Source organism: Ixodes scapularis, unplaced genomic scaffold (genome assembly GCF_016920785.2).
Source record: "Ixodes scapularis isolate PalLabHiFi unplaced genomic scaffold, ASM1692078v2 PGA_scaffold10__122_contigs__length_95168666, whole genome shotgun sequence".
In the NCBI taxonomy this organism is placed as follows: domain Eukaryota; kingdom Metazoa; phylum Arthropoda; class Arachnida; order Ixodida; family Ixodidae; genus Ixodes; species Ixodes scapularis.
Genome location: NW_024609836.1, coordinates 77,648,626 through 77,664,975, shown reverse-complemented (window position 1 = coordinate 77,664,975; position 16,350 = coordinate 77,648,626). Strand labels below are relative to the sequence as shown.

At 46.8% G+C, this 16,350-nt stretch overlaps 1 protein-coding gene across 1 annotated transcript; it reads right to left on the bottom strand.

Annotated features, from left to right (window-relative positions):
- Positions 1-111: 111 nt before the first annotated feature.
- On the bottom strand, positions 112-10,843 carry LOC115328557. The gene is made up of 3 exons (XM_029989813.4): positions 10,490-10,843; positions 4,930-5,040; positions 112-409 (listed from the first exon to the last, which is right to left on the bottom strand). Exons 1-3 carry the CDS (start codon positions 10,745-10,747, stop codon positions 329-331), a joined length of 450 nt encoding a protein of 149 aa, XP_029845673.3. The 5' UTR covers positions 10,748-10,843; the 3' UTR covers positions 112-328.
- Positions 10,844-16,350: the final 5,507 nt, after the last annotated feature.

Genomic DNA, 16,350 nt, shown 5'->3' with positions numbered 1-16,350 from the left:
TCTGAATCTCCATATATAGCGAAACAGTGTGCGAGCAAGCACCACGCCAGAGCTACCGGGCATGGAACAATGTACCATGTCCAAAAAGGAAATGAACAGCAAAACCACATGATCTACATCAGCATCTGAACATACGACTTTATTTTTGCAGACCATATAACCAAATCTGCAGCGTATACAGATTTGTTTAAAGCCTGCTCTTCTGACAATACTTCACGGTGATGTCTGAAGCCGCGTACAAACAAAGACGCAAATGATGTAGTCACAAGTTCAACATGTTCGCTGCAAAGCGCGCAAGAACGAAGACGTCAGGTGCCGTCCTTCGGCCTCACGCAAGTGTTCGACAGGATACCGCCAGAAGTCTTAGTGGTGGAAACACGTTGAACTTGGCTTGGCACAAACCATTTACCTGGAAAATAGAGAAAAACAAATATATACTTTAAAAAAATATCCTATACTTCGTTTTCCCTTCAGCCCAGACGCGACGCCACGATCTGATGGGATTAATCAGACGGCGTCAAAAACGCACAATCATGCATTGTTTTCTTCATTTTTTCTGTTTTCATGTTCCATCATCGCTGAACCAGTCAAACAGAAATTACCCGGTGGCTTGTGCTCTTGACGCTGCCAGATTGGTCACATTAGCTCGTAGCGTTGGCCCTGTCCAGGGACTTAAAGGGACCATGAAATGATTTTAAAATCGAATTCCATCCACCGCACGTCGTAAAAGGTGTGAAAAGAAACACAAAAACACAAAACTAGGGAGCCAAAAAAAATTATTTGCTGTAGAACTTTTAAAAGAAAACTGGACTCTTTTGCGACTTCTTTCCTTCGAAAGCTCTGCCTTTTCACTACGATGCATCCGCAGAAATGGAGCACGTCAGCCGAATCCACGTCGCCTATTGGGTAAGAGCCTACCTCACCAGCACCGCGATCGTAAACAATAAATAGCCGGCGAATGTTTCCTAAAAGTTTTGTTAAATAATATTCAGACCCACATTTTGTAGCATAATTAGAGATGTGTGGCGAAAATTGCCAAATTTGATAATGCTGAGAGCCAAGCGCCATCTATCGTGTGGTAAACGAAGCAACTACTGCGCGTGCGCAGTAGGGCAGGGCCGACTTCAGGACGGTTATTTCCAGTGTGGTTATTTCCTTTAGTTTCCTTCCTCTCAAAACTCTGACTGATTGAACGTTTATTTTTCTACGTATTCATCTCGCGCGTGCCGACTTCAAGCAGCAAGAAAAAAATGTACTTAAAACAGACCATGACGAACAAGAACGCTGGATCCACAAACACTACGACCGGCTGGCGTGCTGAATGGAATATGCCCGCGCTACCCTTGTGGACCCTTCCCGTATTATAGTTTGATCGCTGACCTCAATTTTAGGTTAAGAGGTGAGGTCAATCTCTTCCCCTTGTTTTCCGAGTTAGTGTTGACGAACACTCGTCGAAAAGGGACCCTCGTCGATTCTCTTTTCTTGTTTTGTGTGATATAGAGCTGAAATAAACGCTGTATGGATTACCTTCGTAACACGGTATGTACAATTTGTTATTGGTATGCCATTTTTATTCTGACAGACTGCACGTCACTGTCGAGCTGTAACAGTTCGTGGGAGGTATACGTGCAATACCGGTCCAACCTTTCTTTGCCGAGTGTCGCGTCAGTATCGAGTTGCAATCGTAAAAGATCGGTCCCGAAGCGCTTACCAACAGCGCGAATACAGCGCTTCCATCAAACGCGCGCGTCCGCTCCGAGTGTGAACAGGTATTTACGTGGCTCTTGCTGACACTCGTAGTTCAAACGTATCTTTTTTAACGTCGGCTCGCCCCTGCATCTCCGAGACCGCGAAAAACGCCGCGGCAATTTGTTTCCATCTACGTCACTTTGCAAGCGACTGACACTGGCCGCCTTTTACCAACAATGACAGTTGGGTTGACTTCTGGAGTCTTCACCGGAAGACTCGCTGCACTTCCCAACAGGCATACCGGTGTATGGGACTAGTCCCATGCTGTCGCTGTAGCGCAACGTATCTCATTGAATTTCGCTCAGCTGCGATGCGGCGATGAGAGGCGCCGATTCAGAAAATACGTCGGTGACATCGGCGCAGTAAAACCTACCGGCGCACCCCAACTCGTCGCCGCTAACGCTCTCATCTCCTACTGCCGAGAGAACTTCCGGTTCCGGAAACAGCGTACGTCACGGCTTGTTTTGCGGTCAAGAAAAAGTCGATATTTCATTAATTTTTTGTGTAGAAGTTAATAAACCGAGACGAAAACGGATGCCTGTTCGGCATTCAGTGAACATTGACGGTTTAATGTAAAAGTTATCTGGAAAAAGCAAAAAAGTCATTTCATGGTCCCTTTAAAGGGGCACTGAAGTCGATTCTGATATCGTTCTTTTATGGTGACAACTCAACCTAGACGCTCTAAGCATCCCAACAAACATAAAATCCCTATCATGTGTTAGCTTATTTCATTGTTAAAAGCGTTTTTATATATCGCGACACGCCCTTTTTGGGAAGAATTTTCTTCCGAGTGAAGTGGTCGGCGAAGGCCGCTTGGTTGCGAGTTGCAAGTGATGGCTTCGCCCACGGAGAAAAAGAGGAGTCTTATCCGAATGTGTACTACTTATAAAACTCTCTTCAAAACGAGTTATAATAAAATCATGCGGGATCCGCACGTATTGTAGTACTTCCATTGGTCCAACCAATGTAGTGGCCCAACCAATGTAGTCCGCGAGAAAAAAGAGTCCACGCGTTTTTCTATTGCCCTGAGATGAGTATGCGGTTTTGTAATATAGGACTTGGTATATGTGGGGGAACTAAAAAATTTTAAGCAATATAAGATCAAAAACTATCTTTTTCAAAAATGACTTCAGTGCCCCTTTAAGCTCAAACGAAGCATAAGTTCTTTTTGCTCAACGAATATGCACACCGAAAACCTACTGTCCAAACACGCAGTAAAGATCCGTTTGAAGTGAATTCGGTGAAGTCAAGCAATACCGATTTTATTTTTGCCAACATAGTAATGTTAGACTTGTGTACACCAAAGCCAATCGTGAGCAAGCGCTTGCAAATATTTATCACTTTTTTTTCAGTATTCTTGCGATATGATTATTACGAGGACATCATTGTGTTCAAACCATGGCTCGCATTTTGTTTGTTTTATTTTTCTGGTATGACCCGATACGTGTTAGTCCTTTGCGGCACTCACCGTTGCTCCAATCCGTATTGATAAATATGCCCGTACTAAACCTAAATACAATATATCAAATAAACTCCGTAGGGCATACCTTATCAGGAGCTGTGCCTATACTTACCTAAGGTTATGTTGCACTGATTAAGATATTGGAAGAAAACTATAATAACAACAATTAATCACCTTTAAATAGTGCTTATGAAGATATTATAAAAAAAAGCAATGATCTGACCAATTGATCAACCTAGTACAATATTTCTCAAGAGAAGAAAACTATGAAGACAAAATGATAGATCAAATTATCGGTGCTTATCGTTTTCAAAGCGCATGTGCCACTTAATTATTTTGCTCGAATCATCTGGCACTTTTTGATAAATAGCGAAATCCTGTAGACACTTCACTAACAACGCAGATCGAAGCACATATTTTATGCGTGGCTTGGTATCGACGTCTCATCAGTCCATTGAGAAATACCTTGCTCCTACGCGCGTACCTTCTGAAGCAAACATTTCGCATCACCGAGGTTCTTTTTTGTTTTGTTTTGTTTTTCGGCAATAACATGTAGTAATGACCATTTGTAATGTGTGATGACGTGACCAACGTGCAATCTATGTGTAACGAAGGCCAACGTCTCGATTTAACAAATTCAGATACCGGGCATTGATATGCGGCAGTCAACGAATGCACAATTCGCAACACTGTTAGCACAAACGCGATATCGGCACGTTTCTGTCTTCCTCGGGCAGAATATTGACGCCAATAAAGGATTTTTCTCTCAGGTCACTGATCTCCATATAGCGCCTCTGCCACTCCGACTCACGGTAATCTGTCGAACGTAAAAGGCTACGGTACCAGTGAACCAAACAACGCCGTCGGAGAAAAACACTGGACTATACTCTATCTCACTATAAACGCAGAGCTGTAGGAGCCATTGGCGGGAGAGAGGGGAAATGAACTTTTGAACAAATATTGAGCGGCAGGCTAATCTCCGAGGGGGAGAAAAGCTAAGCTTGTAAGACACAAAAGAGGGTGCAGGTAAGAGGGTAGTTCCCCCTTTCGCTCTTCTCCAACTGCTTGGGAATCATCGGCTAGGGCTGTCCCGTGCTTTTCTTCCGTCACACTGATAGAGAGTTTTAGTATATCCTTTCTATGACTCCGATACCCCGCGATAGCCTTGATAAAAGGTGCCGTTTTCCACGGGACGATTGACGGAGGCTCCGTGATCAAACGACGCACACCTACTCGCGGTCTCTGTGCACCGCAGAAAAAGCGCGCTTGACCAGGCAGCTGCGGCTTGGCCCAATTTTAATAATATGATTAGTTTAATTAATTAATCATAATATAATTAATCATGTAATTCGTTTTTAATATCTATTTTGACGAGCATGATGGCGCTATAAGCACGCGGAATTCTACGGCTTTGGCAAATTTAATCAAAAAGATCATACGACATGTTCACTCGCCAGCGATTATGGAACGCGCAACTAAAATTCGTCCCGGCGAGTAGATTTCAGCGTACTACTGCGTGTGGCGTACGTGAGAGCAAACAACTTTATACTAAAACTGTCATTTTTCTCGAATGTGCCTTAACGTTTGCCCTTTGCCAAGTTACCGTGAAACGGAGCATAGAAGCTTCTATGACAGCCATTCCATCTTAAGAGACAAAGGGGCAAATCTGGCGATCGTTTGTTCGTGCTAAAAGTTTCCTACAGTGTACGTGTCTGTACCTTGTTACTGGTAGGGCGACAGAGCTCCTTCGAGTAGACGGACGTATCGGTCACCTTGCAGCTGCTCGGGACTGTTGTGAATTCCACGGTTGTGACGATTCCCATAAGGATCTGCAAGAGGCACGCAGTAACAAGATGTAAGCAATGGCGACGTCTCCTTTACCAAGCGCCGAGTTTTTTTTTTGTTTTTTTTTAGCTATTTAAAGTCACTGACAGGATTAGAACGGCAAAGGAAGTCCTTTGGTTGTCCCGCAACTTGTGATCATCGAGAGTGCACGCCAGTACGACTGAAGGCTGCGAACGCGTGCTGGAGGCCGTGCAACAGAAAGAGACACTCTGCCGTTTTCATCCTGCCATTTCTATTCTATAAATCACGAAAGACGCGTTATGGGGGCTTCGGAGAGCACTTTTCACTGGTTGTACTTTGAAATATCATGGACAGTCGTCGGCATTCGTCCGGGATCTTTTATACTTATCGACATTTTTTAAGACGTTTTCATTGTTCACAGGTCCTCTTGAGTACGCCGGGGCTACAGTTGTATGAATAGGACAGTAACGGCATCATTATCCTCATCTGGCAACAATGTCCAAGAAGCGGCTAGGCATTAAACCGGCTCCGACGGGCAGTCGAGTCGTCGCACTTATATCGTTCGCTTTGTCTCATGGGTCTTTACTAACGACGCACTTTGGGAGTCGTTACATGGTGTCAGAAGTGCGAGTGCCGTTCGCTGTTTCCGCCCAGTGAGGCCTACTCCCACGCCGCAGCCGCCGCTACCTGCTGCCCACAACAGGCTAGGAGTTGCTGCCTGCCTTACTGAGCGGCCATGGACGGACTTCGCCCGCCCGATTGCCTGGTGCTCTCTGGAAACATCGCCAAGAACTGGCGTAAGTTTCGACAAAGCCTCGAATTGTACCTCAAAGCAACAGACAAAAAAAGGGCGTAGCACCGAGCAGAAGGCAGCCGTACTTCTACACGTAGCCAAACCTGACGCAATTGAAGTGTTCAGCACTCTTGGATGCACGACAGAAGACTGAGAAAGCTTCGAGATGCTGCTTGACAAGTTTGAGAACTATTGTCAGCCCCGTATGGACAAGACTTGCGAACGATGTGTGTTTAGAAAGCGCGTCCAGGGTGACGGCGAGTCGTTCGAGAGCTTCCCAGGTGACCTAAAAGAGAAGGCACAGTCTTGCAACTTTGGCTCGCTGCGGGACTTGATTTTTGACTAGATTGGGTACGGCACAGCAGATGGCAATCTACGAAAACGACTGCTGAGGGAGGACCCGCTCACCATGGAAAACGCCATAAAGCTAGCACAGTCTGCGGAAGTGGCGGCGAACCAGAGAAGAATGTAGGACAATTTAGAGAAGACGGTAAAAGCGGTGAGCAAATTTAAAGTACCAAAGGGGAAAAGAATGCGGCCGATGCAAAAGGCAACATCAACCAAAGAAATGTCTCGCTCACGGTCAACAATGTCGAAAGTGTGGAAGATAAAATAACTTTGCGGTGGTCTGCAAGTCGAAAGCAATTGACGGTGTTTCTAAAGAAACGGAACGCGCGTCGGACGGCGACGAGTTTTTTTGGAAGTGGCATTCAAGAAGGGTACACCGGAGTGGCTGATGCAGGCTAACGTAGGCGATAAAAACCTAAATTTGAAGGTGGACATCGGCTCCCAAGTTAACTTACTTCGCTTGAACTGGCTGAGCGACTGCAGTATTCAAGTCAAGCTGCAAGAGAGCAAAGTGACGTTGCGAAGCTACAGTGGCGATGTTATCAAGCACGCTGGCATGCTTATCTTGCTAGAAAAGACAGTCGACTTGAAATGCTTTGTGGTGAACAAGAGACACGCGCTTCTGGGGCTTGCGGCAAGCGAACAGCTCGGCCTTGTCCAGCAATTTGCAGCCGTGTCTGCAGTGCCTTCAAAAGTTCAGCCAGAATCGGCGCCCCTCCGAGAGTGTGTCATGAAGGACTATCCAAAGCTGTTCCGTAGTCTGGGATGTTTTTCGAATGCCTACAGCATCGTTCTCCAACGACGGTTCCCGTCCGGTTGTTCAGCTTCCACGACGTGTGCCTCACCTGCTGTAGCATCCGTTGAAAGAAGAACTGGAGAGGATGACGGCGGCAGGCATCATTGCGAGGATTGACGAGGCAACTGAGTAGGTGAGCCCCTTGGTCCTCATTCGAAAAAAAGACCGGCTGCCTAATAATTTGCAAGAACCCTCGCAACCTCAATGAATGCTCAAGATGACCAAACGCGAGGACATCGAAGCAGAACTAACGAATGTCCGAGTATTTTCAAGATTAGAAGCGAATTCTGATTTCTACTAGATTCCACTGACAACGACAGCTCGCGACTTAGCACGTTTAGCACCCCCCTTTTGGGTGTTACTGGTTTCTCCGCGTGCCATTTGGTCTGGCATAAGCACCGGAAGTCTACCAAAAAGCTATGCCTCAGGTTTATGACGGCCTTCCGGGTGTCAGGGTTTACATAGATGATGTGCTGATGTGGGGCGCAAACAATAGCGAACATGGAGGGCGCCTACGAGCAGCTTTGAGTTCTGCTTAACGTAACGGAATCACCCTGAATCCAGAGAATTGTGAAATAGGTGCCGAAGATATTGTTTTTCTAGGTGACAGAATCATTGAGAAGAGCATCCAGCCTTCACCGGTCCTGATCGACAGTGTCTTCCAGATACCAGATCCTACCAACAAGCAAGAACTCCAGCGAGTCCTTGGCATCGCCACCTACATCGGAAAATGTCTGCCTCATTTTTCTGAAAAGACGGCCCTACTCCGCGAGCTGCTCAAGATAACCGAGACTTCACTTGGGGACCAGAACACAACAAGGAGCTGGACAGCATCAAGGTTTCCCTCACCAACGCGCCTGTCCTTGTAGTCTACGACCCGAGCAAGCAGACGAAGATCTCAACAGATGCCTCAAGGTACGGTCTCGGTGCTGCACTCTTCCAGAAGCAAGGCCCCGAGTGGCGGGCGACCAGTAGACTTACAGCTCAAGATGCTTAACAGATTGCGAAACCAGATATTCCCAAATTGAGAAGGAAACTCTGGGAACTGTGGACGGCTGCGAACAATTTCACGATTTCCTTTATGGCCGGAAAGTACTAAAAGAAACTGATTATCAGACTTTGATTGCAATATCAAAGAAATCTCAGGGTGACATGCGCCCCAGATTGCAACGGCTTTTCTTGTGACTAATGAAGTTTGACTACCACTTTAGTTATGTGCCTGGCAAACTTCTTGTTCCAGCAGACACGCTATCCAGAGCGCCAAGCCCCTACAGCCAGATGGTACCGAACGACAACGACGACGTCGAGGTCCACGCGGTTCCTTTCCGTTCCAGTGCGGTGAGTGAAAGGACAGGCAGGGCACTTGTACAAGAAACAGCACGGGATATTGTCCTGTCAAGAATCGTGGAAGCTCTTTTAAATCATCAACTGTTCATTGACCAATACAATTAAGTCTTATTCCTCGGAACTTTCAGTTAATGGTGGACTGCTGTTCAAAGGAACCAAAGTGGTGATACCCAAAGTGTTAACTGACCCGAAATGCTCCGGAAGCTGCATGCGAGTCACTTGCGAATAACGAAGTCAAAAGCAAAAGCTCGCCGATTGATGTTTTGGCCCGGAATGTCTCAACTTCTCAAGAGATCACTGTGAAACGTGCAAGGTTAACTCGTATGCTCAGCCCGAAGAACCGCTGTTGATGAGACCATCTTCCGGTTCTCCGGGGACAAGAGTAGGAGCAGAGTTATTTCAACATGCAGGCAAAACATATCTGGTTATCTATAATGCCCACTCTAATTACCCCGAAGTTAAGCAACCAGAAAGCACCTCAGCTCCTGTTGTAATATCAAAAACTGTTGTCTATACTTGTAAGACATAGCATACCGCTCGGGGCCTTGACAGATAACGGGCCCCAGATCAGCTCCAGAGAATTCGCGACTTTCGCAGCAGACTACGACTTCAGGCACATCACCTCGAGTCGATTTCTGCGATCCAATGCGCTAGCCGAGAAAGGCGTGCAAATCATCAAACGTATCCTGAAAAAGACTTGCTCTGCAGGAGGGGACTTCTATCAAGGTCTGCTGAACTACAGAACTTCGCCCCTCGAGAGCGGTCAAATCCCAAGCGAGCTTCTGATGGGACGTGGTTTACGCTGTGGTCTACCAGACTTCAGCATGTCACCGGGTGATCCACCCACAAATCGGATGCAGCGGCGCACTACCAGAGGAGCATAACCAGGACTGCGCCCACACAATGTCGTTCGTATGAGAAGTGACAAAGGATGAACGACAAAGGCAAAAGTGAGGACGAAGTTTCTCCGCGTTCCTACAAGGTTGTCACCGAGAATGGTGCGGAGTATCACACAAACAGGCAGCACATGCGGACTACTCCAGACGCCTTCAACATCGACAGACATCCCGAATAGTGGACCACAGCGCGAGCTGCACAAGAAAGCCCGATGACAGACTCTTCAGGCGAGATCTCAATGGAGTCGGAGCCAAGAGAGTCGCTGCTTCAAGACCAGGACGGTCCGCAGCCCTTTGTGGATCTTAGCCCTCGGGTCAGCGCTCATGCACCTGATTTAACACCAGTCCGACATTCTAACCGGACGCGTCGGGTTCCACGAAGACTCAGCAATGGCCATAATTTTGATAAGAGTGTTAAGCACCTTTGGTTACCGAAAGGGAGGTGTAACTGCATCACTATCCTCATCTGGCAACAATGTCCTAGAAGTGGCTAGGCATTAAACCGGCCCCTACGGGCACTCGAGTCGCAGCACATATATCGTTCACTTCGTCTTGTGGGTCTTCTTTACTAACGACGCACTCTGGAAGTCGTTACAGCGTGTCGCAGACGATTGTGATCGTCTGCAATCATGAAGAACAACGTGGACTGGGTGGGCATGATTAGTCGAATTTCAATCCGATAGTATCGCATTAGTGAAAATTCCACTTTTTACACCATTCTAATTTGTAGAAGTCAGCAGCCCGACGTGCAACTTCCACAAGTCAACGCGTGTGTTCGTCCCTTTGAGAAGCGAAGGAATGCAGAAAATGGCACTGGCCATAAGCTCGTTATTGGAACGGTTAAGGATATTGCCCGACATTACTGTATTATGCAGTGTCATATGGAAAAAATAAGATAAATAACAAAGCATTATCAGACGTTCCAGAAAACTGGAGTCACCTGGCTCATTCTTTACCAGAATGTGAGGACATCATATAATGCCCAACTCCCAAAACAACACAGATATATTGATCCTGACTCATCCCTGCACCCTTCTAACCATTTTTGAACTTGTTTCGCAAACACCATATTGAACCTCTTATCACGCTGTCAAAAACGTTAACATAATTATCATCGTGTTCAAGACAGCACGCACAAGCCATGTCAGATGGCGTATTTGCGGTATTACATGAGCTTAGATGGTGTAGTTCCAACTTACGAACAATCAACAAGCTTGTACAAATCTACCAACACCGAACACCGCATGTTTTCTTCCGATACATTACCTAACTTACAAAGTAAATCAATTTACCTGGTTCGCCGCCCGCGTCACGTTCAACACTGTGTTGTAATAGTCGCCGCTGTGATGAGAGTAGTTTCCAAGTGCCATGTGGGCAAACCGCCGGTAGGTCTCGCTTTCCAACCACCCAGATGGCACATAAACACACGCCGGGGCTTCGGCGTCAGGTGCAAGCTCCCTGCAACCCTCGAAGTAACCATTCCCCAGGCCCAGAGCGGCCAGAATGGTCGTCGCTGCAACGATGACTAGTCCCTGCATCCTTCTAACCATCTGAACCGTCTTCTGGAGGGACGCGCCGCCGTAGAAGGCTCTGCTTTCGACAAGCCACAGACGCTGCTATCTTCCAGAGTGCCGACGCTATCAGGCACTGCTAGGCGGGGCGCTAACCTGTGACGTCATAGGCACATATTTGGCAAGGGTGTGGGCTTTTTGTGTACAATAGTCACGTGATGCCGGCTACGGCCGTTTCCGGGATGAACCGGGACGTGTCCAATCACCTGCGCTTCCGCCCCCCCGTTCTATATTAAACGGCGCGGTCTGGGCCTCTAAACTCGTTTAACGCAAAGTTGGGGCCGAAGTTTATGGAGCGCGCCGGTTCGACTGTCGCGACGATGAATTCTCGCTTTTATCGCCGGCATCCAATCGGCGTGCTCCGCGAACTTTCGACTAAACCTTTGACGAATTTATGGCCCCAGGACATATGATGGGCGGCCGTCTGTCTGCGCTCACTATAACTGGAGTGGGGTGACAAAAGAAGTAAATCATTTACCGGCTTTATGCGATCGGTGTCATAATAAATTGGAGTCCGCTCCGGCGTGCTTATTTTCCGGTCAGGAAGGGTGGGTCGAATGCAACGCATGGCCGATCAAGACAAGCGGCTAATATCCGCTTAGTTACAGGAGTAAGCCTATGTTTTCTTTTGTATATTAGTATTTAGGGCCTATTCGTGAGAGCGTTCAAAGCGGGAAACTTATTTTGCCTTTAATGAAGCATCGACGGCACACTGTACCAAGCATATGACACACACGAAGCCATGAAGTGACAGTATTACGAGAACATACCTATGTATGAGTCAGTTTGTTAGTAGGCTACAAAAAACACAGTTGTGTTTTCTTTCATTTTTTTTCTGAAAATACTTTTATTTAGTTAATCAAGTTTTCTTTGTTCTTTTTAATAGAAGCTCTTTTAGTCCGCGTACCTCAGCGGAAGGGCTCTTGAAGAGTACGAAGCTAGAAAGACATAGTGAAGCTATACGGTTCTGTAATCCAAAGGACCATCACCTTTGCACTCTAGATATATCACCCAGGTAGCTTTTGTCTCTACAGCTTGCAAACATGTATGACTTCGCACGTGAGTTGTGGGCACTGGGCCCGTGCACCAACCCGGTTTTCAAAGAGCCTGGCCTGATATCAGAAATATGAGCTGGAGCGTTATAAAACACACGCGAAAAGAATTAGATCTGGGGCCCTAATTTGGACACTCCGCGAAAAATGGCACACGCACTTAGCGGCCCAAAGATCCTAGTATGACGTCACGACTGGTTGAAGTTTTTTTCGTGTTTTCTTGCGCTTAGTTTCATCTTCGCGCAAAACTAACGTCATATTAAGGTTTTAAGAGATACAAATACGCCGGAACTCACCCCTAACTCGTTTTTTTTTTTTTTTTTCAAGAAGTTTTTTAGCCTTTTTCTAACCTACGCAAAAAAAAAAATGAAAGCCGTTTACAACTCCCTGTAACGCCGAATTAGAGCGCAGCTCTTGAGGAGGAGGAGGGAAGGGTACTGGGGGGGGGGGGGGTCAAGTGACCTCGGGGGGCGGGGGGTCACGTGACCTTGGGGGTCACGTGACCTTGTAGGAGTCACGTGACCTTGGGGCGTCACGTGACGTCGGGGGGTCACGTGACGATACCGATGACGTCATCAGTAGCGTCACTGATGACGCCATCAGTGATGATGATGACGATGCGGATGCCGGTGACGTCATTAATGACGTCACTGATGACGTCATCAGTGACGATGACGATGCGGATGCCGGTGACGTCATCAGTGACGTCACTGATGACGTCATCAGTGGCTATGACGTCAACGGGGGTCACGTGACCTCGGGGGGTATCCCCAGGTCACGTGACCCCAGGGGGGGGTCACTTGACCTGGGTAACCATCGTGACCCTCGTGAGGGTAACCCTAGTAACCCTTGTGAGGGCAACTCTCGTGACCCTCGTGAGGGTAACTCTCATGACCCTCGTGAGGGTAACTCTCGTGACCCTCGTGAAGGTTACCCTCACGAGGGTTACTAACCCTCGCAAGTTACCCTCACGAGGGTTACTAACCCTCGTAACCCGCGTGAGGGTTACGAGGGTAAGTAACCCTCGTGAGGGTCACGAGGGTTATGAGAGTTACCCTCACGAGGGTAACCTAACCCTCGTAACCCTTTTGAGGGTTACGAGGGTTAGTAACCCTCGTGAAGGTTACCCTCACGAGGGTTACTAACCCTCGTAACCCTCAAAAGGGTTACCTTCACGAGGGTTACCCTCACGAGGGTTACTAACCCTCGTAACCCTCGTGAGGGTTACAAGGGTAAGTAACCCTCGTGAGGGTAACCCTTGTGAAGGTAACCCTTCTGAGGGTAAAAACCCTCGTAACCCTCGTGAGGGTTACGAGGGTAAGTAACCCTCGTAACCCTCACGAGGGTTACGAGGGTTGCGGTTACGCCGACGGCGACGGCGACGCCGACGCCGACGCCGACGGCGACGCCGCTCAAGCCGGGAACGGGCCCCTAAGAGCTGCGCTCTAAAAGTGTCTTCTCGATAGAATCGTTTGACAACAACCGATGCTGCGAAATGACCGAGCCACCCCAGCGGTGCCAAAAATACATGGTCAAAATACTCGTCGTCTTAATGCATTTTGCTATGACCGGCTCCTTTTTGCTTTTTCTGCACGCGATTTGTTTACCCGGTGATAGCAGGCGTGCAGAAACGAGCAGGGCCGTGACGATGTACTTTCTGGCTCCACTTGATTCCCTCCAGCGGACTGTAGCGGGGGCCTGTGTCACGCATAGAGTGAAACGAAAGAGCGAAGAGATGAACAAGCGTTTGCTCGAGCGTTTGCAATTGGTTCTCAAGGTGTATCCCGGCGAGAATAAGTTGGAGTAAACATTCGACTAGAAACCTTGAGACTGAGAAGAGAAGAGCCGAGCAAACACAAAATCTCAAACACAGCTGAAATTGAAAAAAAAAAAAGAAAGGATTGACTTGCTTTGTATGTTTATATAGCCTTGATATTGGAACACCTCAACGGGTGACAGGTCGCTTAGATATCAGCGAGAAATTAAGCCAATGCAGTACCATCGCTAAAATCGGATTTTTAACGTGCATCACGCAGTAGTGATTACACGAACGCGTGACGGTGCGAAACTCATCCCGTTTCAAAGGGACGGGGGCGGTGGCGATCGAACCCACGAGGTTCTCAGCGCAAGCTTTCGCTCCACGCTCCGAGCTGAGACGCGTTAGCTCACTTGGCCGTCGATTTTTTTTTCTTCTTAATTCACTTTGCCACCGATGCCTCCCCCCCCCCCCCCCTAAACTTTATTTGACAACGAAAGCAACCTTTACAATAGAACTGAGAAGCAGTGACCTCCTCTAAAAAACACAATATATATAAAAAAAAAAATTTCATCGCTGTTTACACCGGAAATGCCCCCTTCTCCCCCCCCCCCCCAACCCCCCCCCCCCCAAAAAAAAATAATCCAAAAATGAAAGACGTTTTAAGGATCACTCAAAACGTACTCTTTTAACTCTAGAAAAACAAGGACGCAGCAAACCAAACGACCAGGAACCTAACAAAAAGCGAACTGATCTTGATAAAACTTGAACTTGAATGAAAGCAACAAAACCTCCTAGGCCGCAACGAATCATTTCACCTAACGCGCCAAGGCATCAGATTTGTTTGAACCTTCTCTGCTGTGTATCCAAAATGAGGGCAGGCTTATCGCTGGAGTCGCCTAATAGCGGAGTTGGAGTCCCTTAAATAGGGTGTTACCATTATTTAGAGGTCCACAAATTCGTAAGCGTCTGCAACACCAATTGCATCCTCCAAGGTAAGTTCGAATGGCCACTATTCGCGTCAGATGGCATACACATTGGTGATCAATATACTCGCGTTTCCACCAAAAAAAAGGGTGGTAAAAAAAGTATGTTTTCTTGGGGTGTATTATTAATTTACCTGTTTTATGTGGAGTATCGAGATATGCTGTATGTAAGTGCAGTTTAGATTACATACACGTTATCTTATCAAAACGTGCGCGTTTCATACGCCTCTATTTTTTTTTTTCTTGAGGGGCAACGTGTCGATTGCGTTTTCTTGATAAATTAAATTCACTGATGAACTAAGAAATGCAGGGGAGACGTGGGGCTTTCTTGGTGTCTGATTGGTTCAGCCGGGAACGCACAGAAATGAAAGCACAATTGCTTGGTTTGAAAACTAACTTTTTCTTTCGCAAAAAGCGCCGTGACGGTGCACTTTTTCGCGGATGCTCGATTGTCCCCATCAGATCGGAGTGTCCGCTAACTGAGTTTATGGATTACATATCGAAACATTCTCGGCTCGGCGGTGGTAATTAAGACGGTGAAATTATCGACGAACTCACCTATCAATCAACTTCCTGCATTCAGACCTATACTGGTCTGTTCAACTGACGAAAGAATACCTCAATCGTCTTTGGATAATAGCAAAAAATTAATAGGGCTGGGAACGTGATCATGTGCCATACAGCTGCTGCTGCCGCAGCGCGTTATCTTTAGTATATATTCTCCAAGCTCCAACTTCCACCGGATAAGAAATAAGTGTCGGTATAGCATAGCGACGTATTAGCAGTGTTGCGTAAGTCAATGTAGAAGGCAATAACTTCTTAGAAAGGAACCAGCTGTGCGATAAGATTTATAAAAAATAGCCGCCGACATAAAAGAGTTAGTGCAAAACGTTTTATTACCAAGATTCCAATAACGATGTGTTTCCGGTTACGGCACTTTTCTACTCACATTATGGGGTCCTTCTGATGTATGAGTGATTACGAGAGCTCCGTCAATGCCTGCGATATAGCTTGCATAATGGAGTAAGCGTAAGTTCGCGTATAGGGCAATGTAACTTATACTAGAGGCCCTGCTATCAGTCAGCTTGGTAAATTAGAAGTTCAGCGGATATGTATGTGCTCTGCGAAAACGTTAATGTGTTGATAACCCTTATATGTAATGAAAAATGCCGTTGTGGGCGACGCTGGGTCAATCTAAGTATAGGGTACAGCACTTCCTTTGCTTTCTTGTCTCGGAAAGTCTGCAATCACCTCTCTGGTGCCTCCCGCGTGGAGCTCCAAAAAAAAAAAAAAAAGAGAGAAAGGTTAAGAAGTTTAGTTATTTATTTACGATACACTACATATCATCCCAGACCCAGGCAATATAGGACAATGACATGAAAGAATTTCAATTTCCCTGGCGTACTACTGACACGAGGGAAAAAAATAAATATGCAAGGTGTGCCGCCGAACAAATCACAGACAGTGCTTCTGAGTCCCAATATATCGTAAAAGAGCGTGCGAGCAATCACCGCGCCAAAGCTATCGGCCATGAAACAACCTACAATGCCCAAAAAGGAAAGGAACAGCAAAACCACATCAGCATCCGAACACCCGACTTCATTTTTGCATGACATAAAACCAATTCTACAACGTACACAAATTCGTTTAAATCCTGCTCATCTTATAATACTTCACGTTGATGTCTGAAGCTGCGAATGAAGAAATACGCAAGGGATGTAATCACAAGTTCAACATGTTCGCTGCAATGGGCGCGAGAACGAAGACGTCAGATGCCGTCCTTCAGGC